Consider the following 24,407-nt stretch of genomic DNA (forward strand, 5'->3'; position numbering starts at 1 on the left):
ACACCTATTCCCTCACAAAACAGATGCCATCTATGCTTTCACCCAAATTACTGATAAAAATGATGAACCCAATGGAACTAAAGGGCCCCCATCATTCTGAACCCATGTTCAGTCCTGAACTCATACCTACTATCAATTCCTTATCTCTGCATAGGAGAGGCCAAACCTATAATCTCCAGACAGGAGTTCCTAAGCTTTTGGGGGCCATGAACCCTTCTGACTATAGTCTGAGGAAGGCTATGAACCTCTTCTTGGAATTGTGTTAAAATAAAAGCTGTCTGTCCCCAGTGCCCTGGTGGAGGGTGGGATGGGGGGAAGGCACCTGTGCTGTCCCTGCTGGCTCAGACGCCGTTAGGGCCTTGTTAGCCTGCAGTCTGGCCGGCCAGCTTCCCCAGGGTAACAGATGTCCAAGAGCTCATTAGCCTCTTACCTTGTTTGAAGCAGCAGCAGGGATGCAGCTGCCGCAGGAAAGGGAGCACAAGAGAGGCTGGGCTGGGCCAACTGCAGGAAGAGGGAGGCTGGGGTGCTTCTTTCTTGTTCCTCTTGAACTTGGGGAGTTTGGACAGATAGGGGAGGGGAGTTGGGGGGAGTCGAGGTGGGCAGAAGGGCCTAAAGTCAGCCATAGCTGCAACTGTGGAAGAAAGTCCCTAGGGGCCAGCCAACCAGGCCCAGTGAAGAATCCTGGGATGGCACTGAGCTGCAAGTAGGCAGGCCTCCCCAAGCAGACCAGGGTGGGTGGGCTTCTCCTGCCGAGGAGAATTCTGACCTGCATGGCCTGCTTATTGCAGAGACGGGCAGGCCTAAAGGCCTAGAAGGTTCAGGGGAAGAGGGAGCTTGCACATCCACCACCCCTGCCATTGCACAATAGGAAACCAAGCCTCAGAAAGGAGAGGGCAACTTGACCAAGGTCACTGAGGGGCAGGGATGAGACCAGAACCTAAAAAGGAAAGCAGGACCAGCCCCATTAAAATTTGTGGGCTAGTCCTGCTTTCTTTCTTGAGAGGATTTAGGGCTCACTCTCCCCCTAGAAAGAATAGGTGACTGCAAGGAGAACCCTTGCCCTCAAACATCCTTTTAACTGCCACTGTCTGAGGTCCTCCCATCGAGCTTCTGTCCATCCACTAAGTATCATGATGTGATGTGGGCGATTCACGGGGCTGAGATCAGAAACTCAGGCTTGGTTGCTTACTAGGCCACCTGAAACTCTCTGGGTCTCAGTTTCCTTATCTGTAAAATAAAAGGTTTAAATGAGATCAATGGTTCACAGCCTGGGCTCTGTGGAATTTGTATATAGAGATAGATTATGAATGGCTGGGTAGAGGGGTGGAGGGGTGGATGGGTGGGTGGGTGGGTAGATCTTTATATATCTCTAGAAAATTGTATTCAAATATAATTTCCTTTCTCTTGTATCCTGTGTATTTATTGCACTTTGGGGTCCCAAACATAGAAGTCAAGGCCTCCAGTCTTGGTGTTTTCTGAGGCCCCTTGCTGCTCTGGACACCATGATTTTCTCTGGGATGCCCTCTGGGCATGAGGAATCCCATCCCTTGATGGGAAATGAGCTCAGCAGATGCTTTCCTCCCAGAACCAGGGACTCAGGCCCTTGGGAAGAGGCCGAGAGGGAGGAGGACAGGGTTGGCCCTGCCTTAGTGCCTTTATAAGTCTGGGCCAGGTTGCTCCGGTGGGTTGACTGACTGTCAAGGCCAGGCCCACAATCTCTGGTCCCTAGGGTGAGCTCCTTGTTCATCCATCCTTTCCTTTTGAGGCCCTGGGAACTCCTTATAGCATCATCTGTATTAATAATTGTTCAGGGGCAGCTAGGTGGCACAGTGGATGGAGTACCGACTCTGGAGTCAGGAGGATCTGAGTTCAAATCCAGCCTCAGATATTTCAATAATTACCCAGCTGTGGGAACTTGGACAAGTCACTTAACCCCTTTGCCTTGTAAAAACAAAAAAAAATGATTAGTCTTCAGCTCAGTTCAAGCCACCATCCTTGTACTCTGCACCTGTTCTGTGGGCTCAGAGGGTCCCAGACCAGTCTCCATGCTGCACACACGCCCCACACATTGATTAAGCTCCTACTTTGTACTCTGCACCAAGGATAAATAAAACAAGGCAGTACCCACTCTCCAGCAGCTTCCATTTCAGCCCCAAGGCAATGAGAAGAACCTGCCTTAGGTTGTCACTGAGAGCACAGCAAGAGACCTTAGAGTCTGGAGATCTCCCACTGACATGGTACAGAAGAATGGTTGTTGAATGAGAGAAGAAGCTGTGTTGTGGCAAGCTGTTGCCTCTTGGTCTAGCTTTCGGTGTAGGCTCCCTGAGGTTCAGACCAGGATGGCTGGGTGCCAGTGGGGCTGCTCTCCAGGTAGCATAGGTTGGGCTGGACTGGCCCCTCCCACTCACACCACTGGGCCCTCTCTCTCCTCCCATCCCCGTCTCTGTACAGGCTGCCCTGGGATGTGGGACAACATCACCTGCTGGAGACCAGCCGTCGTGGGACAGGTTGTGGAGGTCGGCTGCCCTGAATTCTTTCAGTTGGTCAATGAAGGTACTGGCCTGTTCACTTTGTCTGTTCACAATATTATGGCTAAAGATAGAGAATTTCAAGAGTCCCCAGGGATGATCCTTCCCAGAGACCCACTCCTGCAGAGCGGGTGTATGTGGGGGGAGTGTGGCTATGGGGACAGCCGCCTTGCAAGAGTGAATAGTCCAGTTCTCCTCTTTTGTGGGGGAGGGCCAGAGGCACAAGGAACAAGGATAGTATATCTGCCACTGGGAGGAAGCCACCCTCACTCCTGGCAGCTGTCAGGTATGGGACAAAGTCCTGGTAGCATCATGTTAGGTAGGTCTCTGCCCTCCAGGTCTTCCTACCCTCTGGGGAAAGTATAGGATGTGGGGGAAACTGAGGGAACTGCAGAAGAGTCAGGACTGGGAGGGGAGGGATGGAAGACTAGGAAAACAGGGCTACTGTCTTGGAAATCCTCAGGAGATCTGAGGTGACCAGGATATCAGGAAGAAATTCTCCATGAGTACATCTGGGGATTCTTCCCCAGACCCAGAACACCCTTACTATCCAGTCTGATTCTGTCCCTGTCCTGACCTGGGGACACTCCTTTACCCAGTGCAAATCTGAGGGGGTCCCTGGACATGAGACCCCACCCAAGTGGGCCTGTGTGAACCTGAACCTTGAGTGCTAGCTCCCATCTTGGGTAACCTTAGATCTGCTGCAGCTCAGTCATTCAGACTCCATCATTCACAATCTGCCATCCTTCCAAGGCGTCCCAAGGCTGCCTGTGATTCTCCCTACTAGAATTTGACATGGCTCTAGAAATGCCACTATGATCAATAAGGAAAGAGAAAGAAATAGGAGGAGTGGACATCAGTGAGAAGACAACACTATTCCCACTCACACTTAGAAAACCCCAGAGAATCCGTACCTAAATGGATGGAGGAGATTAATAGCTTTGGTAAAGCTTTCTTCCTGTGGTCTTTTAATTAACACAAGAAACATGTTTTGGACATCAATTCTATTTTGTGCAAGAATTTGATAATAAATAGTGTAAGATTGCAACAGACCTTTTAAACGCTTCCTCCAACTTTCTCTGCACCTGTTGGCACATAAACCACTAATGTGCTAATTAGACAGGGTTCCTATTGTTTCCTTCAAACAGGTCCCCAAAGTACAGCTACTTGGCAACAATTACTTAGTATGAGTCATGGTAGAGATCTGAAAGAAATAGAATTGCCCTCTTTGCAAACAGTGAGACTTCTCGCTAATTTAAATGATCCCGGCTGGAAATTTGAGAGGCTTGGGGATTATCATTTTTCTGCCCAGGTGGAGGTCATGCCTTGGGCACTCCTGGGGTGGTAGCTCCCAACAGAGTTGTTATCATCCATATAAAGTTTGGAAAATGTCCAGGACAAGCCCCAATCGATTGAGAAACTCTAGTCCAGTCTAGACGGAGAGAAGAGAGTCACAGACATGGAGCAGTGAGGGGACAAAGCAGGCTTCCAGGTCTTAGAAGACACACCTCCATGCCCATCCACAGTCCAGAAGGTCCGGGACCTCCCAGTAGATGTCAGAGAGCAAGAAGAAGGCAAGAGGCCTCCCAGAAGCCACTTGGGAAGGCTTCCTGGAAGAGGTGGGAGGGTTGGAGTTGGGTTTTGAATGAGCTGAGTGAGCAGCTGACCCCTGTGAACACTTTTGGGTCTGCCAACACTTTACACACATTATTTCATTCATGATTTATGATCACTCTGAGATAGTCCAGGGGATAGAATTATTACAATGTGAGGGATGGGGAAACTGAGTCTCAGAAATGCCTTCTCTTGTAGTAAGTGCCAGAGTCAAGATTAAACCCAAGTGTTTCCTAACTCCAAGTTCAGCATTTTGTCTACACTACCAAGCAGGTGGGGACATTCTAAGTGAAGGAAATAACCCTCTTACTTGACCAGCCCCTTCACCCTTCACCTGAACTAGCACTTGTAGCCAGTTCCCAATGATCCATGGCCATGAGCAAAACTGGCCTAATCCCCCCCACAGCCTCTTTCACTGGCACCCCATCTTCTGTGTATCTGAATGTATGCCCCCTCTCAATTTCATGGCTCTTCTTGGACACCCAACAAGATGTAGTCATACTATCACAGAGACTGATAAGAGCTCAGGGTGTTTGGTCCAGCCCATACCTTCAGGGGAACATCCATCTTCCTAACCAGTGGCCATGTGGCCTCTTCTGGATGACCTCTAGTGAGGGGGAGCTCACCACCCCTTCTGTTCATGGTCCCATAGCAGGGAACACACCCCCAAGGAGTGAACAGACACTAAAGATGGTGACAGAGATTGGAATGGACACATTGGATTGAATGAGGGGTGACAAACACATATCTTAATGGGACATGAAGGAGGGATGGGAAGGAGAGAATAAGCTGCTGAGCTTTAACCTCGTATCTCTGTCCATGTTTTTGTAGGAGAATTTGACTTAGAGGACAGTGAAACTCTAGAGTCTTCAGGTAAGTAGATGAATTCACAACTGAATGGGAGATTCTGGTGCTCACTTCATTCTATTTGTACTGGTTTTCCACTAAAGGTCCCACAGAGGAGAGAAGCCAGGGACTCTAGTCCTAAGAGTGTCACTGTCTCAGTCAGGTCCCCTCCCTGACTTCTGTTGGACCAGAGCATCTCTCCCAGCCCTTCCTTCCAGCCCTTTGGGTCCTGTGACCCACACCTTCCCTTCAGCATGGCATTCTACCAAGGTGATCACCCATTAAATGTCCCTCTCAGCCATAGATACTGAACCCTGAGATTCCCCTCTTGGATCCTTATGGCTCAGCCCTCCTCTCTCCCTCTGCCTCCCTTCTCCTCCACCCATTATTCATCCTCACCATGACCTCCAGGCCTTTCTTCTGACTCATCACCCCTGCTCTAGTCTTCTTCTCCATCTGGGTCCTGTAATTGGCTGCCAGCCAAGAATCCCTGGCCACTGTCCTTTCAGGGACAGGCCAGCTGTCCACCCTGAATCCCTCCCCTTCCCCCATGCTAAGACCATAAGTCCTCATCACTGTGCTGAAGCAACCTCTTTATTCTTCCTTGCTAGATTGTCCAACTCACTTCCTGCAGCCCCCCCCAGCTCCTCCCCTTCTCAGCCCCCCGCAGCAGATAAGTTGACCCCTTACTGTAGCAAGAAAGTCACAGAAACTGAGTCTGAGCATCATGATGAATCTGCGATCACAAAACCACATCCCGGCTCTCCCTCATGTGCCCCACTTTGGCTGCTCCACACTTCAGATTGCCCCCCCCCAGTCTTCCCCGATTTCTGCTTCTCCAACTTCCCTCGAAGCCCAGAAGTCCAATGTTCAACAAGAAGTCTTATGTCCATCCTCCTCCGCTTCATGCCCTCCCCGCGATTGTCTCCAGTTTATCCTGCCTAGAGCCTCTTGCTCTTAGTACTTGTCTGTGGTCTCTCCCCTTGGACCAGAGGCTCCCCAGTGGCAGGGACTATCTTTTGCCTCTTTTTGTACCACCAGTGCTGGGGGGAAGGAGCTGCTAATCAAGTCATTCATTGAATCTAACTTGTTGTCATCCAGGATCCAGGACAGACTACTGAATTGGAGTCAGAAGACCTAGATTTGGGTTCTGGATCTGCCCTTCAATTAAATGAGGGAAGGTGGTCCTTCTGGGTTCTGGAGGGCTTCTAGCCCCATATCTAGGATCTCCTGATGGTCCAGCACAGACTCATCAAGGACAACAAGCTCCTTCTCTCCCAGACTTCCCTCTCTGGAGGGCACTACCCTGCTACCATCTTCCCAGGAGCCCATGTCATCCTTGGCTCTTCCTCATTGAGCCTTTCCTCCCCACTGTCCCTTCGACTTGCCCTCAGCACTTCTCACCTGAGGTTGCGATTTACCTCTTAATTGGCTTCCTTGCCCTCTCCACTTCATCCTTCAGCAGTCAAACCACAAGCATTTCTGAAGCTTCTCCTGTGCTCAGCTAGGCTGGGCTCAGCCCTGAGGATGCCAAGCCAAAATGAGCCAGTCCCTACCCTCAGGGAGCTTGCATTTCATCAGGGAAGACTTCCTGCACACATGGAAGCTGCTAACATGAACTTCCTAGAGCATGGGTCTGACTGTGCCACTCCCCTACCCAAAAGCCTTCACCGACTCCCTCCTGCCTGAGGATGAAATGCAAGCTTCTCAGCCTGGCATTTTAGGCTCTAACCTCCTTTTCTAGATTGAATCAACGTTCCTTTTGCACATTCTTTTTTCAGCCAAACTGCTCTTCCAGCTGTTCCCAAACTCAACACCACTTCCTTTTCCCTTGCACAAGTCAGCTCCCTTTACCTCCATCTCTCTGGATGCTGATCTCCCTTTGAGGTTCAGATGAGGCGCCATCTTCCTCATGAAGCTCCTCCAACCATCTGACTTCCAAGCACCTTTTAATAATGGTGCCATTCAATTTGACAAATCTATTAAGTGCCACAAGCCTGTCTAAGAGTCCCATGGAGCATCTGACCCCAAAGATTAAATCCTGTGAGTAAAGAGCATGATGATAAGCCCCCTGAGGGCAGGAGCTGGCACTGTGCTTAGCCTTGTCTTGCCCTATCCCCTGTTCTTTCTCCACATCAATCTTCCCCCTTCTCCTCCCCCTATCTTCTGACTGCTTTCCTCAAGCTTCTGGGTCCAGTGCTTACTGACCTGAAGCAACTCAGGAAGGAGCTTCTATTAGAGCAACTCTGGGAGAAAGCCCTGAGTCAAGGACCCCTGCCCAGCCAGTCCCACTCCAGGATCTGATTTCAAGGTAAAGATTTCCTCTAGAGATTTTCTTAAAGTGATAGATAAACCCCTGCATAGATAAGAGGTTGAGGAGGAAGCCCTCTTGTTTGAAAGGAAGACTGTTGACTGTGGGTCTCCAGGACTAGGGTGGGATGCACGACACTGCTGGGAAGGAGGTGGTTTGGCTTCAGTAGCCTGCCCCCCTGCCCAGACCTCCCCTCCCACACCTTGGTTCCCCATCCCCAGTGGTTGAAGCCCAAGGATCCCTGGCTAAAGAGAAGCCGCTGTTGAGTGTCCCTAAAAAGGGGAAACTCCTGAGGTCCCAAGAACCATCCCACCTGTTGTTAGAAAAGGTACATGATGTTTGGACCCAAAAGCTTTAAGTCTTCCAGAAGTAGGGATTCACCATCAAAGTACTCCCAGAATCTCAGAGTTGGAAGGGATTCAAGGCATCTAGCCCGACCATCTTGCCTTTACCTGAAGCCACTAGCCCACCCTTGGCCAAGGAATAGGCAAGATGGTCCCAGAACTTCCTGCTCTGAGGTTCAGAGACTTTATGCTGGAAGAGACTTTGGACTCAGCCAGTGGATGCCCACTGCTCTCATTTTATATATGGAGAAGCTCATGACTACCAACCCAGAAGTTAGAGTTCAGAGCCTGGAGATGCCAGAGCAAACTGTGGGGCATGGGGCTGAAACACTGGGTGTAGAGTACAGAAGACCTGTGCCCAAATCCTGATTCAAACACTTACTATCTGGGTGGCCCTAAGCAAATGACATCACCCTCTCAGCCTCAATATTATATAAATGGGTACAAGCCTAGCCCAAACCCACAGGGTTATTTTAAGACCCAAGCGAGATGAAATAGGTAAAATCTTAGAGTATTATATGAAGTATTAGCTATAATTACACCAAGACTAAAGACAAAACAACCACTGTCTTCAAGGTGCTTATAGGTTGATAGGGAGCCCTGGACACACAAGGTAGAGCAAAGTGTGAAGGAGGGACCCAGACAAGACACTGTGAGAAGTTTGAGGAGGAAGAAAAGACTTCCAGGAGCATGTCAGAGAAGGAGGTGCCATTGCCTGAGCAGCATCTGGAAAGATAGTGTGCCCAACTAATAAGGAACACAGAATAGACCAGGGAGGAAGGACTTCTGCAGGTGCTTGACAGGGTCGGCCCATTGTCCATTGATGGGGCCAGCCCATCAAGACAAGCAATCCTTTGTGAGAAGGGCTGGACCTTTGCTCTCATTTTTGTAAACTGAACAGGAACAGATCCTTTTGACCTCCAGGCACATTAGGTTAAAATAAGTCTCCATTTGCCTATTTTCACAAGCCAAGGGCCCCCAAAATGCTTCTGAGGCTAAACCTGGAGTTGGATCCATTGTCAGATTAAACTTCATCATGTAGAGCAATTCTATAAGGAGAGAAACTGAGGAATCATCAGATTTATGGGTCGGGACAAATCATGGATGTTCTTGAGGCACCTGCAGATGAGTTGAAAGGCAAGGACGAGACGAGAGGTGTGAGCACTCCCTTGGTCACAGGCGGGGGGCGGTGCTCCAATGCACCCCCCTCAGGGACAAAGAGCACTTGACATTCACAGTTCAGAACTGACTCAGAGAAAAGTCCAAAGTTCTTTTAACCACCCAAAAGTGTTTCTGTGGAGTGTGGAGGAAGCAGGAGGAAGGCAGAAGTGAGAATGATACAGAGGTCCAGCTTCACATGGGCTGGGCTTCTGGGGCTCCCAGTGGGGGTCCCTGGAAGGGAACAATCCAAACCAGTCTCTGTCTCTGGTTCCTTGTTCCCCTCAAGATGCCACCACAGGCTTGGCACTAGGGGCAGGGTCGGGCCTTTCGCTCTGGGCTTCCAGCAGATAACTCCAACATTGTTGGGGTTCTGAAAATGGGGGGTTGGCAGATTCTCTAGGCCAAGCTGTTCATTTCACAGAGGAGGAAACTGAGGCCAAGAGATGGGCAGGGCCCCTCGGGGCCCACAGACACCCAGCAAGGTGAGGGACAAAGCTGGGTGAAGCTTATTGCACCTCAGCATTCCTGCCCGGTCATTCCCAAAGACCCCTGACCTCTCTAATCCGTGTCCTCCTCTTCTTGCCTTCAGACACCGGGGTCGTGAGCAGGAACTGCACAGAGGAAGGCTGGTCTGAACCCTTCCCCCACTATTTTGATGCCTGTGGATTTGATTATGACTCTCTCGAGGGGGGTGGGAACCAGGTAGGTGGAGATCCCCAGGTCCTAGTGGTCCCCTGGGTACAAAAGGAAATACCTTTCTTGCCCCCAACCATGAAGGACAGGCCAGTTCTCTGTCTCACTTTCTATTTCTGGGGCTCTTTATGGAGATAGGTAGATTTCTCGCTTCTTCTCTCTCTCTCTCTCTCCCTCTCTCTCTCTCTCTCTCTCTCACACACACACACACACACACACACACACACACAGACATGATGGCTACATGACTGGACTTTTTTTCACCCTATTGGAGAGGTTCCACTTTGGCATGTGGTTTCTAATTGGAGAGAACTCGGGCTATCCCACACAGAGATGCCCAGAGGTGTGCCCCCACACAGAGTCCAATCTGAATGGCCTCCTCTACTGGGCTAATGAACAGCCGTTAGCAAAGAATTGTTCTAGACCACGGCCGCAGCTGAGTGGCCAGGGGATCCTCTCCACTGCCCATCCCTTGACCCTGCTGCGTGAGTCCTGTGTGGGGGGAGGGTGAAGGGGAGCCCAGGACTGCCTGCCTGGCAGCCCCCTCCTGCTCCTCGGAGAAGCTCAGCAGCGGGCAGACTGGTAGGGGGCAGGTAAGCCCTGGCTGAGCCTATGTGTGTGCGTGTCCAGGATTACTACTACCTATCAGTGAAGGCGCTCTACACGGTGGGCTACAGCACCTCCCTGGTCTCCCTCACCACAGCCATGGTCATCTTGTGCCGCTTCCGGTGAGTGCCGGGGTCCGTCCCGGTGAGATACCCCATCTCTGCCCTCTGTCCTCCCCTTCCCACTTGTGGGCCCCCTCCCTTCCTGGGTCCCCCCACCCTGTGATCCCCCTCCCGCCCTGGGTCCCCCCACCCTGTGATCCCCACTCCCCCCCCAGCCCCGCTCCTGTCTTTGCCTCTACCTCCTTCCTCCCTTCATGAACACAGACAGTTCTGGGCTTCACTTTTGTTCCCATTTGGGCCTCACCACGGCTGGGGGAGGCAAGTCCTGTTACATCCCCAGGTTACAAATGTGGGGTCACAGGTGGTGGAGGGGGAGCCCAGGAAGGTTCAGCAGATTTCTCCTGTGGCTTGGTGCCAGTGGCCCTGGGGCAGGGGCAAACAGGAGCTTATTAACGAGCCCATGGAGGCTGTGGGCCCGGCCGGCCGCCAGGCCAGCGCTGCAAGGGCTCAGCTGTTTCTGGGAGATGCTCCTTCAGGCTCTGAGCCTCCCCCCCCCCCCCCGTCCCCCATCCCCCACCCCAACCTGCTGTATCTGGTTGTGGCCCCAGGACTTAGAAGTACAGGTGAGGGGCAAAACAAGACCACAATCGTGTTAGGACTGTGCGGGGCCTAGCAGGGGAGGGGGGGCAAGACCTGGTGCAAGGAGCTTCAGAGTCCTGTGTGGCTGCGGTCCCAGACACGGACAAGGGCGGCCTCCCATGGGAGAGATGTGAGAGATTTGGCAGAGACTGAGTCACGATCAGCCTGTGGGTCCTGGGGCTCTTTCTGGGGTCTCTTGGGTGGTGCAGGGGTTCCCAGGAGCAAGGCCAGGACACCCCCTGGTCTTGAATGTCTGGGGCTTCCCAGAGGAGCAGAGGGTGGAGATGGGGACGAGGGGACCAGATGAGAGCTGCTGAGGGCTGAGGTCTTCTCCCCGGGGGCTGTCCACAGGCTTCAGAGGTGGGGGGCCAATGTGAGCAAAGGTGGGGCTCCCAGACACTGGGCCTCATGCCCCCTCCCCGTCCTCGCAGGAAGCTGCACTGTACCCGGAATTTCATCCACATGAACCTCTTCATCTCCTTCATCCTGAGGGCGATCTCAGTCTTCATCAAGGACTGGATACTGTATGCAGAGCAGGACAATAACCATTGCTCCGTCTCCACTGTGAGTGGAGCCCGGGCCCAGGGTGGGGGGCTAGGGCCAGCCCAGGCTCAACCAGTCAGGTCCCAACCAGGGTCTCCCCAAGGGGGAGGGGCCAGGACACAAATTTCTGTCTAAGGGAGGCCCTCGGCAAGGTGGGCTCCCCTCAAACAGAAGCCAAAGAGCAGGGAGCCGGGCCCCTCACCTGGAGAGGGAAAGGAGGTCCAGGGACCCTTCAGGGAGAGGGGTCAAGAGGCTGTGCCTCAGTTTCCCCTTCCCACCTACCTCCTCCCTCAGGTGGAATGCAAAGCTGTGATGGTCTTCTTCCATTACTGCGTCATGTCCAATTACTTCTGGCTCTTCATCGAGGGCCTCTACCTCTTCACTCTCTTGGTTGAGACCTTCTTCCCAGAGCGGAGATACTTCTACTGGTACAGCATCATCGGCTGGGGTAGGTAGGGGCACGGGGGAGAGAGGGAGAGGAGAGGAGAGCGGAAAGAGGAGAGGGAGGGAGAAAGGGGGGAAGGGGAAGGCAGAAGAAAAGGAAGGGGGCTGGCGGAGAGAAGGATGGAGGGAGGAAAGGGAAGGAAGAGGTATAAGGAGAAAAGGAGGGAAGGGAGGAAGGAGGAAGGGGAAAGGAGGGGAAGAGAGGGAGGGAGGGATGGAGGGAGGAGGGGAAGAGGAAGGGGGAGGGAGGGAGGGAGGGAACCCGGGCTCCCTGGTAGAGCTGGCCCCCAGCCCCGGCTCACAAGCCCTTCTCTCTCCTCTGCCCGGTTTCCACAGGCACACCGACCATCTGTGTGACCGTCTGGGCTGTGCTAAGGATTCACTTTGATGATAACGGGTACGTGCAGCCGTGCCCCTCCCCCTAGTCACTCACCTGCCCCAGTGCTGGGCTCCAGGGCCACTACCAGGTCCAGCGGGGGGGGGGGGGTCAAGTCAGGCTGGAGGGTGGGGCTATGCCAGGACTCAGTGACCAGGGGAGAGGTCTGGCAAGAAGAGCCTGGCCACTCTCAGAGCACCCACTGCCTCCATGGCTTTGTCTAGAAACTTGTCCGGAAACAGCCAAGAGGCCCAGGGCAACGTCCCAGGGCTAAAGGCACTTACCCTCTGGGGCCCGGGGGTGACATGGACCTTAAGAGAGGCAGATGTTAATTTAGGACTCTTGTCGCTGAGGGAAGAGGGGAACCACAGTACAGGAGAGGAGCCTAGAACCCAGGACCCAGTGATCCGGCTGAAATTCTGGGCTTCTGAAGAGACTCGTTTGTTCCCCACCCCCAGCCCCATTTCCCCTTTGAAGGTTTTTTAGGGGAACAATTCAGCCCCCCGGGTTGGAGGGATGCAGAAAGGTCCAGGGATAGAATCTTCCAGAGAAGGATAAGCTTTCCTCCTGCCCCTCCCAGGGTATTGGCTCCCCTGAACTATTGGGCTCCATCCTAGTCTCTGTCTCTCTATCTCTAACTCTGTCTCTCTGTACATGTCTCTGTCTGTTGATGTCTCTGCTTGTCTCTGTCTCTCTCACTTTCTGTCTCTTCATCTCTGTCTATTCTATCACTCTGTCTCTCTCTCTGTCTCTTCATCTCTGTCTATTCTATCACTCTGTCTCTCTCTCTGTCTCTTCATCTCTGTCTATTCTATCACTCTGTCTCTCTCACTTTCTCTCTTCATCTCTGTCTATTCTATCACTCTGTCTCTCTCACTTTCTCTTCATCTCTGTCTATTCTATCACTCTGTCTCTCTGTCTCTGTCTCTTCGTCTCTGTCTATTCTATCACTGTCTCTCTCACTTTCTGTCTCTTCATCTCTGTCTATTCTTTCACTCTGTCTCTCTGTCTCTGTCTCTTCATCTCTGTCTATTCTATCACTCTGTCTCTCTCACTTTCTCTCTCTTCATCTCTGTCTATTCTATCACTGCCTGTCTATCTCTCTCTGTCTCTGTCTTTCTCTCTCTAGCTGCTGGGACATGAATGACAACACAGCCCTGTGGTGGGTCATCAAAGGCCCAGTGGTGGGCTCCATAATGGTGAGTGACCCCAGTGGACAGAGGGCCGGGGGGAGGGCTTGGGTTCAAAGGGGCCAGGTCCAGAGGAAGAGCACCCCCACACCACCCCTTCGTGGGACATGAGCAATCCCAGTTTCAAAACGAGTCAAGGAGCCTTGCCCTTTCTCCAGGGCTGCTCCCACCGTGAACTAGGAAGCCCCCTTGACATCACCTGTGTCTGGCACGGCCCTAAATGCTGAAGGGATTGAGGAATAATGGAAACCTGTCCCCGAGAATCTTACATTCTAGGTTCAGAGGTCAGTAAGGAGAGTGAGCTTTACAGATCGGGTTTGACAAATGTTCTCTCATTTGATCATCACAACAACCCTGCAGAGAGGTACTGTTTGTTATTATCTCCATTTGACAGTTGAGGAAATTGAGGGAAGCACCAATAAAGTGAACTGCCCAGGGGACACTAGGCTGAATTTGAACTAAGGGCTTCCCGACCTCAGTCTGGAGTTTCACTGTGGCGCCCCCTAGCGGCCTCGACGAAGTAATCTCGGGAGAGGGCTGAGTGGAGGGACAGGGATCTGATCCTTGGAGGCCAAGATCAGCCTGAGTAAAGCCTGGAGGCAAGAGACAGAGGGCTGAGCGTGGGGGCCGCCCAGTCTAATGAGCGGGCAACACTCAGCCCAACAAAAGGGAAAATGATTCCCACGACGCTTTTGTGCTGAACAGGCTTCAAGTTCTCAGGCTGTGGCCATTTAGAGGTCCTAGGTGCTGAGATCCAGGTTGTACACAGCAAGAATTGTATCAAGGTCAAATGAATGAATAAGGAATGAGTGAAAAAGTGAGTAGTTGAATGAATGAACGGGTGAGAGTCATACATGCATGAATGAGTGAGTTAATCCATGAAAGAGTGAATGAATAATTATATGAGTAAATGAATAAATGATGGGGTCGATGAATAAATAAGTGAATGCTTAAATTAATTGGAGAATAAATAAATGCATGAACAAGTGAATAAATGCTTGAATGAATGGCTGAATAAATGAAAGAGTGGGTGAGTGGATGAATGAACGAATGAGTAAAAATATAGGAACGAATGGATGTATAAGTGAAAGAATGAGTGACTGGGTGTTTGAATGAACAAGTGAATTAATGAAAATGTGAGTGAATGAATAAATGAGTAGGCAAATGAGTGAATACGTGGATGAATGAGTGAATATGTGAGTGAGGGAATGAACGAATGATGAATAGATGGATGAATGAATGAGAGTGAATGAGTGAGTGAGCAAGGCAGCTCACTGTGGCTGGTTGCAGTACCTGGGGTAGGTCTCCCAGAGGAGGTGGGCAGGACTTGGAGAGGCTGAGGGTTGGGGTGGGGGGCTCAGGGTCTGTAGGGGGGACCCAGCAGGGGCCTTGGCAGCTTCTGAAGCATCAAGGACTGAGGCTGCAGTTTCCTTTTCTCTTCCCAGAGATCAGGCTTAGTGGGCTGAGTGAGGACAGGCAGGGAGAGAGTGGGCTGACTTGGACAGGACAGCTTCTCCCCTGACCTCTTCTGGAAGGTTAGACCAGGCAGCCTCTGAAATTCCTTCCAGCTCTGGCTCATTGTCCAGTACCAGCTGTGTGTTGGGGGCCCCAAGACACAGGAAGATGTTCCTGCCTTGAGGAGCTTACACTCTAGTGAGCAGAGGCAGCATGTACCCCAGGAATTATGGGGAAGAGGACACCCACAAATCCCCTCTTGGAGGAAGGGACTCTAGCACTGGGCTGGGAAGGAAGCCAGGGGCTCTACAGGTTGGAAGCAAGAACTGCGTCCAGGCAGGGGTGCAAAGATGGGAAGCGGCCAGAAAGTCAATTCCATTGCACCAGAAGAGTCCAAATAGGGGCAGGGGGTCCATGGGAATCCAGAGATGATGGGACTGACCAGAGAACCCATCTGATGTAGAAGAGAAGGTTCTCCCAGATGATTCTGAAGGAGGGGCTGGGACCCCACAAGGCCCTTAGGAAATCTTTTTTTTTCTTAATTAAAATTTATTATTTACTTATTTTAACATTCCAGTTTTTTTAAATTTTGAATTCTGAATTCTCTCCCTGCCTTCCTCCCATCCCTCCCACTCCCATTGTGAAGACAAGAAATATGATATCAATTATACATGTGAAGTCATACAAAGCATATTTCCATATTAGTCATGCTGCAAAAAAAATAAGAAAAAGAAAGAAAGGGAAAAAGTCTGCTTCAATCTGCATTCAGACTCTATTAGCTCTTTCTCTGGAGACAGATAGCCTTTTTTACCCATAGTCCTTTAGGAGTGAGAAGAACAAAGTTCACAGTTTTTGGTCATACAACATGGCTGTTCCTGGGGACAATGTTCTCCTGGGTCTGCCCGCTTCACTTTGTAGCCATTTGTGGAAGTCTTCCCAGGTTTTTCCTGAAACCTTCTTGCTCATAGTTTCTTATAGAACAATAGTATTTCATTGTATTCATATACCACAACTTGTTCTGCCATTCTCCAAATGATGGATATTGCCTCAAAATCCCATTCTTTGCCACCACAAAAAGAGGTAAATTACATGATTTCTTTTTACAAATAGATCCTTCTCCTTTTTAAAAAAATCTCTTTGGGATGCAGACCTAGTAGTGGTTTACAAGGTATGTGCCATTAGTTTCATAGCCCTTTGGGCAGAACTCCAAATTGCTCTCCAGAATCAGTTCACAACTCTACCAACAATGCATTGGTATCTCAGTTTTCCCATCTTCCACCAACATTTATCATTTCCCTTTTTTGCCAAATTAGCCAATCTGATGGGGTGAGATGGTACCTCATTGTTGTTTTCATTTGTGTTTATTGAATCAGTAGTGATTTAGAGAATGTTTTTCTTATGATTATAGGTAGCTTTTATTTCTTCATATGAGAACTGCCTATTCATATCCTTTAATCATTTATCAGTTGGAAAAAGACTTACACATTTGACTAAATTCTTTATACATTTGAGAAATGAAATCTTTATAAAAGAAACTTGTAAAATGTTCCCAGTTTCTTGCTTTCTTTCTAATCTTGATTACATCAGTTTTGTTTGTATAAAATCTTTTTGATTTAATTCAAATTATCCATTTTCTATCTCAGTATCTCATACTGCTCCCTGTTTCTCGTTTGGTCACTAATTCTTTCAGTCTCCATGGATCTGACTGGTAAATGATTCCAGGGCTCTCCTTCTTTGCTTGTTATTACCCTTTATGTCTCAATCATGCGCGCATTCTGACCTCATCTTGCTAACATGGTGCAAGATGCCTGTCTCGACCTCATTTCTGCCAAACTTCTTTTCAGTTTTCCCAGCAGTATTCTTGTCCCAAAGCTGGGTTTATCAAACACTAGATTACTGTGCTCATTGATGGTCGGGGGGCCGTATACTGTGTCCCTCATCCAGATGGTTTTCATGTTTGAGATCTGGTGCCACAAGGCCTTGATGTAGCTTTCTCTTAAAAAAAAAAAAAGCCCCCCCCAACCTAGCTGTCATCTAAACCTGAATTTTCTTTTGTTGTTGTTGTTGTTTTTGCAAGGCAATGGGGTTAAGTGACTTGCCCAAGGCCACACAGCTAGGTCATTATTAAGTGTCTGAGGCGGGATTTGAACTCAGGTCCTCCTGACTCCAGAGCCAGGGCTCTATCCACCCCCTGAATCTGCATTTTCACATGCTGCATGGGACCTCTCTGAAAGATAGAATTGTGCCGTTAATCTAGTAACATTCACTGAGAGCCTGTGCATATATGAGGCCTGCCATGAAGGACACCATGTTAGACTGTGTTTACGTCCAATTGGGGAGACAATGACGACGGCTACCCAAATAGGCCCCCAATACAAGAGAGTTGGAGGAGAGATCAGGAAAGGTTTGAGCTAGAAGTGACTGGAGTGGAGTATTGCAGGAAATCTGGCAACCCTAGAGGCAGAGGGAGAAGAAAGGGAATCCTCAGCGGAGGTCAGCCAGAGTTGGGCACAGGAGATGAAGCATTGCTTAGGAGCAGCTGTAGGATGGCAGCCTGTGTGAAGGTCTGGGGAGGCAGCCGAGTCAGAGGGAGAGCTGGCATTTGGCTGGAGAGGGGCCACTCTGGAGTTCATTGCGCAGGCTGAATGGGCTGGATAGACTGGGGCAAGGAGAACCTGGAGGTGCGTAGACCACCCCCCCCCCCCAGCAGTGACTACCATAGTCCAGGTCAGAAGGGATGAGGATGAGCAGAGAAGAGAAACCATGTAGGGAGTGTAACAGTGAAGATAAGGTAAACTGAGGCACAAAATTCTCAGCCTGATTGCTTTATTAGTAAAGTGTGAGTTTTACCAATCCATAGGACCTTCACTTCCTCAGCAAAGCCAAGACCCCCCCAGAGAGGGAGACAGCTCTCTTTTACAGTTTTGAGGAATATAGGTCAAAGAGCAGAATTTCATAAGTTATGGTTGGGTACAGGACCAAGGCATGGGGGGCAACGTGAGGAACTAGAAACTGAGAATGAGGGGCTGCCAACACCCCCCTCCTTTCCTCTTGTGACTTAAGCGTTCAGTTTGAATTCATTTGTGAATTCAGAGGTAGGGGATTACACTCCTTTGGATCACAACCAGGCCTCCGGATGACTCGGGGTAGCAAGATAGTAGCCAGCCTCCTTGGGTCCACCCGCATCCCCCAAGGATAGCCGACTCCTGGGAGGCAAGAGGAGAATGGTGATGAGCAAGACACTGGTTTTCTACACTTCACCCATTACAGACCAACTGAGTTCTGAGCTCCAACCAGTGACAAAGACCCACAACTTGGGCAGTTACTGGATGAGATCACTGACAGAGTCAGTGACAAAGAGTCCAGACTATCTGGTTATTTCAGTAGAAATGCTCTGTGCCACAGTTGAACAGTCGTTTGGGGAGCAGGAATGGTTGCGATGACTGAGGATCACCTGGGAAGTGTCTACCCTGGTGGGGGGCAGGGCCTGCCTTTGAGAAACTTACACTTTAACAACACATTTAGAGCAAAGATGGGCGGAGAAAAGGATTGGCTTCAGGTTTGTTTTTTCTTTTTCTTGTTTGGAAAAATCACAGGGATGGTGAGAGTAGGCAGAGGGGATCCCTTTCCAGAAGTGATAGTGGCATTGATTGGATTTCAAACCCAGGACAAAAAGAAGAGGAGGAGGAGGTGAAGGGGAGGAGAGGTGCCCCCACTGTGGACAGTTGCTTCACCAGGTGGTGGGCGAGGGCTCGAAGCGTGGCATCAGGAGCAACTCCAAGGTGGAGACGGCTGTGGGAGAGGCCGAGTCAAGGTCTTTGGGTGGGGGTGGGGGTCTTGACAATCATAGGAAATCCAGAAGAGGGAAAGATAATGCGGGGCCTGTCTGAACCGCTGATAGAGAACCACGGCCCAGGAGAGCAGTGAGGGCTACATATGGAGGGCTGGGAATCGTCTGCACCGAGAAGATGAGTGAGAGGAAAATGCATTCAGTAGAATTTCATCTCCTGTATGCGAAGAGAAATTACTTAGAGAGAGATGGCCTAGATCAGGGCCTTGGGGAACCCCCCAGAGAGAGAGTGACATGCACCAGGAGACCCTAACTTACTGAAGGAGGCTGAGCAGGATCTGGAGCTTCCGTCATTCTCTCTCCCCCTTTTCCTTCTTCAGATAAACTTTGTCCTGTTCATTGGCATCATTGTTATCCTGGTGCAGAAGCTCCAGTCCCCGGATATTGGAGGCAACGAATCGAGCATCTACCTGTGAGTACCAGGCCTATGCCAGGCCCAGTCCCCCACCTCTGCCCAGACTGCTCTGGAGTGTACACATAGGAAAAAGGGGCACGTGAAGACGGTGACGAGCAGGGTTTGCCCCTGGCGCTGGCAGGCATGGGGTGGGGGTCAGAACCCAGGAAAGCCAATCCACAACCTCTCTGGGGAAGGAGTCATTTTATTTCCTGTTCGGGGAGAAGACATTTCCACAGTGTCTGCCATGCTAGCCATAGACTTGAGGTTTTCTACAGGGTGAGGAGGGCAAGACTAAGGGATGCCCCACTGCTTCTGGGTCCTGTGGAGAGCAGAGCAGAAAGAGGCAGCTCCTGCCCCAGCTGATCACTCAAATGATGGCCCAGATTCCCCAGGATCTCCTGCAGGCTGCAGTCTTCTGACGGGGGCACCACCCAACTGTAGAGATGCGGCCCCTTCCCAGTTGCCCCCACCGTGAGGTCTGCCTTCATCTTTCCCTAGTCATAGCCAAACACATGGAGGGCATATTGCAAAAGAGTGTTTTCCTTTGGCATCTTGTTTGTTAAGGATGCCCCAAACCATCACATCCCAGTCATCTTGTCTACCCATCCCTGAATGAGAATCCTCCCCAGAACATTCTTCCATCCTCTGCTTGAAGATCCCCCAGTGATGGGGTTCTCATTACCTTACAAAACAGCCTGAACCACTTTTGGATCATGCCACACTCTGATTGTGAAGAAGAGACAAAAGGCACCTCTGCATCTCTCCCCCACCTTCCTTGTTGTGTTCTCTGAGGCCAAGGGAAAAAGGTCCCCCATCCTTCCCAAGCCTGTAGAATTCAAGTCTGCTGGGGCCTCTCCCCATCAGATCTCTCCTCTCAGCTAAGCATCCCCAGGACCCATGGATCCCAAACACCCTAAAAGTCCCAGGCCTTCTCCCTCCTGGCTGTTTTCCTTTGGACATTGCTCAGCTTATCATGGTCCTTCCAGGAAACACCACCATCCTCCTAAGGGGTGAGAGGCTTCTCTTCTGGCTCCGGCCAATCACTGGGCTCCAGAGCAGCAGCAGCACTCACCTCCTGGCCAGGTCATTGGCATCTTGAAGCTGCCCCATCTCACCAGAGTTCTCTGTTACACACACACACACACACACACACACACACACACACATGCATTCACACACATGCACGCACACAGACACATGCACGCATGGGTTCACACACACATGCACACATTCACACACACACACACACACACACACACACACACACACGCATTCACAGCCCCTTGTCATTCCTCCAAACTTCCCCATTTCGCTGGCCAGCATGGTCATCCAGCACTATCAGAAATCAGAATTCTGAGTTCAGCTACTGTGCAACTCCTCTCTGTCTCTGGGGTCTCAGTTTTCCTATCCAAGAGGTAGAGGGTATTGACCTCAGAAGACTATTCCATGTCCATCTGCATCATCTCATGACCTCTGCCTCCCCCAGGTTCCCAGCAGGCTCACATTCCCCTCTGACTCTTCATCTCCCTCAGCCTCCACACCTAACCAGCCAGTGGTACTGGCACCTCCTCCCTCCCCAACCCCTCTCTGGGCCTGGCCCATATCTCCAGTCGCATTGAGGCTTCTGCCTTTCTCCGCACACAGAGTGAGTCTCCCCTAGACTGAATCCCTTAGACTGATTGGTCTCCCTGTCTCCAGTCTTCCCTGTGGTTTACTTAACACAGTTTCTGCCAGCTATATAGCAGCTAAATGCTGTCGCACAGTTTAAGACTCTCCTCTCTCTAAATCATTTTCCACACAGCTGCCAAAGTGATATTCCTGAGAGCCCTTCTCAAGAATCTTCAGTAGCTCCCTATTGCCAATGAGGTAAAATATCAACTCCTCAACCTGTTATTTTAGCTCCTCCTTAGAAGGCAGTAGTGGTCATGATAATCCTAGTAATAATTTGGATCACAAATCCAAAAAGTAGAAGGGATCCAAATGCCATTAAGTATAAATATCATTTTACAGATGAGGAAACGAAGGGCCAGGAAGCTTAGTAATGAATTGCCCAAGATCACATAGGTAGGAAAAGACAGAGAGACAGAAACGAGAGAGATAGAGACAGAGAGATAGAGACAGAGACAGACAGACAGATGACAGAGAGACACAAATAGAGACAGAGAGAGAGGAGAGCAGAGAAGAGGAGAAGAGAGGAAGAAGGGAAGAGGAAAGAGGAGAGAGAGAGAGAGAGAGAGAGAATGAGAATTGTCAGATTATCAGGCTCTGGGTCTTTCTTTTTCCAGCTGCACCCCACTTCCCTGATCAGGTGATTTGTATTAGCCTTTACATTTATTCTTATTAAGCTTCATCTTCTCAGACTCAGTCTCTCCTTCCATCCTGTTGAATTGCTCTTGGATCTCGATTCTGTCATGCATCCCATTGGCTCTTGCCCTCAGCTTTGTGTCACCACTTATCAGACTTGATAAGCATTCCATTGATTCCTTTGCCCAAGTCACCAGCACAGAACCTCCCACTGCTCCCCGAGGCCAGTCTTTGCATCGATGGGTATCTGGATGTCTTTAAATGTTGCCTGTGGTCCTCGTGCACATTGTTCCTCTGGCCCAGCTCACTTCAGCCTATATCAGCCTATTGGTGTCCTCCCAAGTTTCTCGCATTTCATTACCACTTGTGGTGGCACATTCATGTGGCATATGCCAATTCCCAAAGGGCCGCTGCCCCAAGGTCCCCTTTCCTCTGCTCTGTCCTCCATAGTGCAGATGGTTGGCAGGGGCAGGGCAAGAACCTCACCAAGTAAACAGATGAATGACCTCTCCAGCTCTTTGGGCACCTTCCCTACAGCAGGGCCTCCTGCTTCTTCTCATCTCTCTCTCTTCCACCCAGACCTCCCAGTCATGCTGTGACCCTTTAATAGTTCAAAAAACTCAAAAAATTGGGAAAGCACCTGGGCTCTTCTGTCAGAGGATCTGGGGCTAGCTGAACTTCCTATGCCAGGGAGCCTAGAGGGGCTGCAGGATGGACCCACAGAATGGGGGAGACTTTATAAAGATCAGTGACATTTGGCCAATGACCACTTCTTGAACTTTCATCTTCAAGACTTTCAGAAAGCCCTACCACTTGCTCCATACCCAGGAAGGGCAGCAGACCAGGAGAGAGAGGTGAGGCCTCCTCAGTCGTGTGGTCCCAGGGCAGGGCTCTCTCAGGGGCCCTCGGACATCCACAGAGTTCTACTTCCAACTCAACAAGTTTGGGATTAAGACCTACTCCAGGCTAAGCTCTGGAGACCCAAAGGCAAAACCAAAGCAGTCCTTGCCCTCGAGGGGCTGATGCTCTTCCATGGGAAGTTTACTTCCTTCCCTGGCCTGTTTTCAGGTCTTAGGGGCTTGGGGAGGCAGCAGGTCCAGCAGCTCTGCCCTCTTTGGTAAACTGTCCATTGAGAGAGGCTGGGGCTCTTCCTCCTGCAAGCCCTCTGGCTGCATTTGCTTAGGAAACAGAGAACTTGGGGATGGTCTGGAAGGAGGCCAGGGCCACCCCACCACTGGGGAAGGGCACAGGGCAGAAATCCAGTTTCCTCACAGCTATTTTTCCTATGTGTATAACAAGAGAGAGAATGTGTTTGTGTGTGTGAGAGAGAGACAGACAGAGAGACAAAGAGACAGAGACAGAGAGAGAGACAGACAGACAGACAGAGAGACAGAGACAGAGAGAGAGACAGATGGATGGGGTAGAGAGAGAGAGAGAGACAGGCAGAGGCAGAGAGGGGGGAGAAAGAGACAGACAAAGACAGAGAGAGGCAGAGAGAAAAACAGACAGACAGAGACAAAGACAGAGAGAAACAGAGACAGACAGATAGAGACAAAGACAGAAAGACAGAGAGACAGACAGACAGAGAGAGGGAGAGAGACAGAGACAGACAGAGACAAAGACAGAGACAGAGAGAGAGTGTACCACCCTGTTCCGTTCATCAGCATTTTCTTCCCCATGTTGTTGTGGTCTTTTTTTTCCCCAGTCCTGCCCAGCATTTATGTACATGTTACGAACATGGCACCCTTTCCCCAGGCTCCAAAGCCTCTTGAGTTGGAGGGACATCAGAGGGCATTGTGGGCAGCCACCTGCCTCTGGCCAGTTGACCACTAGTGCCCAGGACCTCTAGGGAGAGACTTCATCTCACATCAGATGCTGTCCATTCCTCGAGTTGAGCCTCTCCCCTGCCACCTCCCTTCTGCCTAGGCCCCCTTCATCAATGCCAGTCCATCTCACTGGCTGGAACCCTCTGGTGCCAGAGAGAGGAGCTGCCCAGGGTCCCTTTGGAGTCCTTCCATGAGTCTGTAGCTTAGTGACCCTCTACCTCAGGCCAGGCGAAGGAGGTTTGCCACTAACTGACCTCCCTCCCCTCCTCAGAAGAGTCTGACCCTGAGGGCCTTCAGACCCCATCTGCTAAGAGTAACAGCTTCCTGTCGAAGTCACGAGAGGCCCTGCTCAAGACATGGATGTTGGTGTTCTTAAGAATTTGGGGGATTGACCCTGAGGCAGGGGATGGAGTGAGTCAGAGCCAGGGAACCTGGGGTCGAATCTTGCTCGGACAGACCCTGGGAAAATCCCTTCTCCTTTCCAAGCCTAAAAACCAGGGCAACCCTAACTCACAAAATTATTCTGAACATCAGATGAGATGATCTGGCCTTTGTCAGCCCTCCCGGGCTGTGGCAATGCTCCTTGAGGGCCCCAGGGCTGGGAGAGCTGCTGCCAGTGAGAGCTCAGGCTTTCCTGAGGAGCCAAAGAAGAAGGGTTAGAAACCATCGATGATTGGTATGTGGGGGGGCAGGAGTGTTGGCCTCCCCGCTGCAGTCATGCTGCACATGGAGCAATATCACTAACATCTCACCAGCCTCAGTGGGCACTTCTGGGCCAATCAGCTCTGAAAGGGGAAAGAGAAAGAGGAGGAGGAGGAGAGGGAAAAGGAGAAAGAGGAAGAGAAGGAAGAACAGCAGCAAAAGGAGAACCAAAGAGGGAGAGTGGTGAGGCAGTCGAGGGAGTTTTAGGCTGCTCCAGTTTTAGGCCTGGAATTGGGGGTTCCCAAGAAGGAGCGAGGAAGCTGCCAGGCTCTGGCCGGCCCGTGGGCACCAGCTGTCTGCCCAGCTGCTCCTCCCCCCCCTTCGCCCCCCTTCCTAGATTTTACAAGGACCTGATGGGGGGAAGATGAGCCCAAGCAGTGTTGGACTCTAGGGCTCGGCTCGATGACCAGCTCATTACCTTGGAAGGGGATGTTGGACAGCTCCAAGTTGTTAGGCAGCTCTTCTCTAAGTCGAGAAGAAAGTTCCCCTCTGAGGGTGGAATCTGGGGAGAGGGCT

At 50.8% G+C, this 24,407-nt stretch overlaps 1 protein-coding gene across 2 annotated transcripts in view; it reads left to right on the plus strand.

Annotated features, from left to right (window-relative positions):
* The window catches only part of ADCYAP1R1 (ADCYAP receptor type I), a 61,364-nt gene that overhangs the window by 10,323 nt on the left and 26,634 nt on the right, over window positions 1-24,407 (plus strand). For both annotated transcript variants that reach the window (XM_074199282.1, XM_074199283.1), the window contains exons 3-11: window positions 2,452-2,553; window positions 4,974-5,015; window positions 9,394-9,506; window positions 10,128-10,225; window positions 11,236-11,368; window positions 11,642-11,795; window positions 12,128-12,188; window positions 13,297-13,366; window positions 18,983-19,074. In XM_074199282.1, coding sequence (XP_074055383.1) covers window positions 2,452-2,553; window positions 4,974-5,015; window positions 9,394-9,506; window positions 10,128-10,225; window positions 11,236-11,368; window positions 11,642-11,795; window positions 12,128-12,188; window positions 13,297-13,366; window positions 18,983-19,074 — 865 coding nt within the window. The remainder of the gene's footprint in view (window positions 1-2,451; window positions 2,554-4,973; window positions 5,016-9,393; window positions 9,507-10,127; window positions 10,226-11,235; window positions 11,369-11,641; window positions 11,796-12,127; window positions 12,189-13,296; window positions 13,367-18,982; window positions 19,075-24,407) is intronic.

Source organism: Macrotis lagotis, chromosome 8 (genome assembly GCF_037893015.1).
Source record: "Macrotis lagotis isolate mMagLag1 chromosome 8, bilby.v1.9.chrom.fasta, whole genome shotgun sequence".
NCBI lineage: Eukaryota > Metazoa > Chordata > Mammalia > Peramelemorphia > Peramelidae > Macrotis > Macrotis lagotis.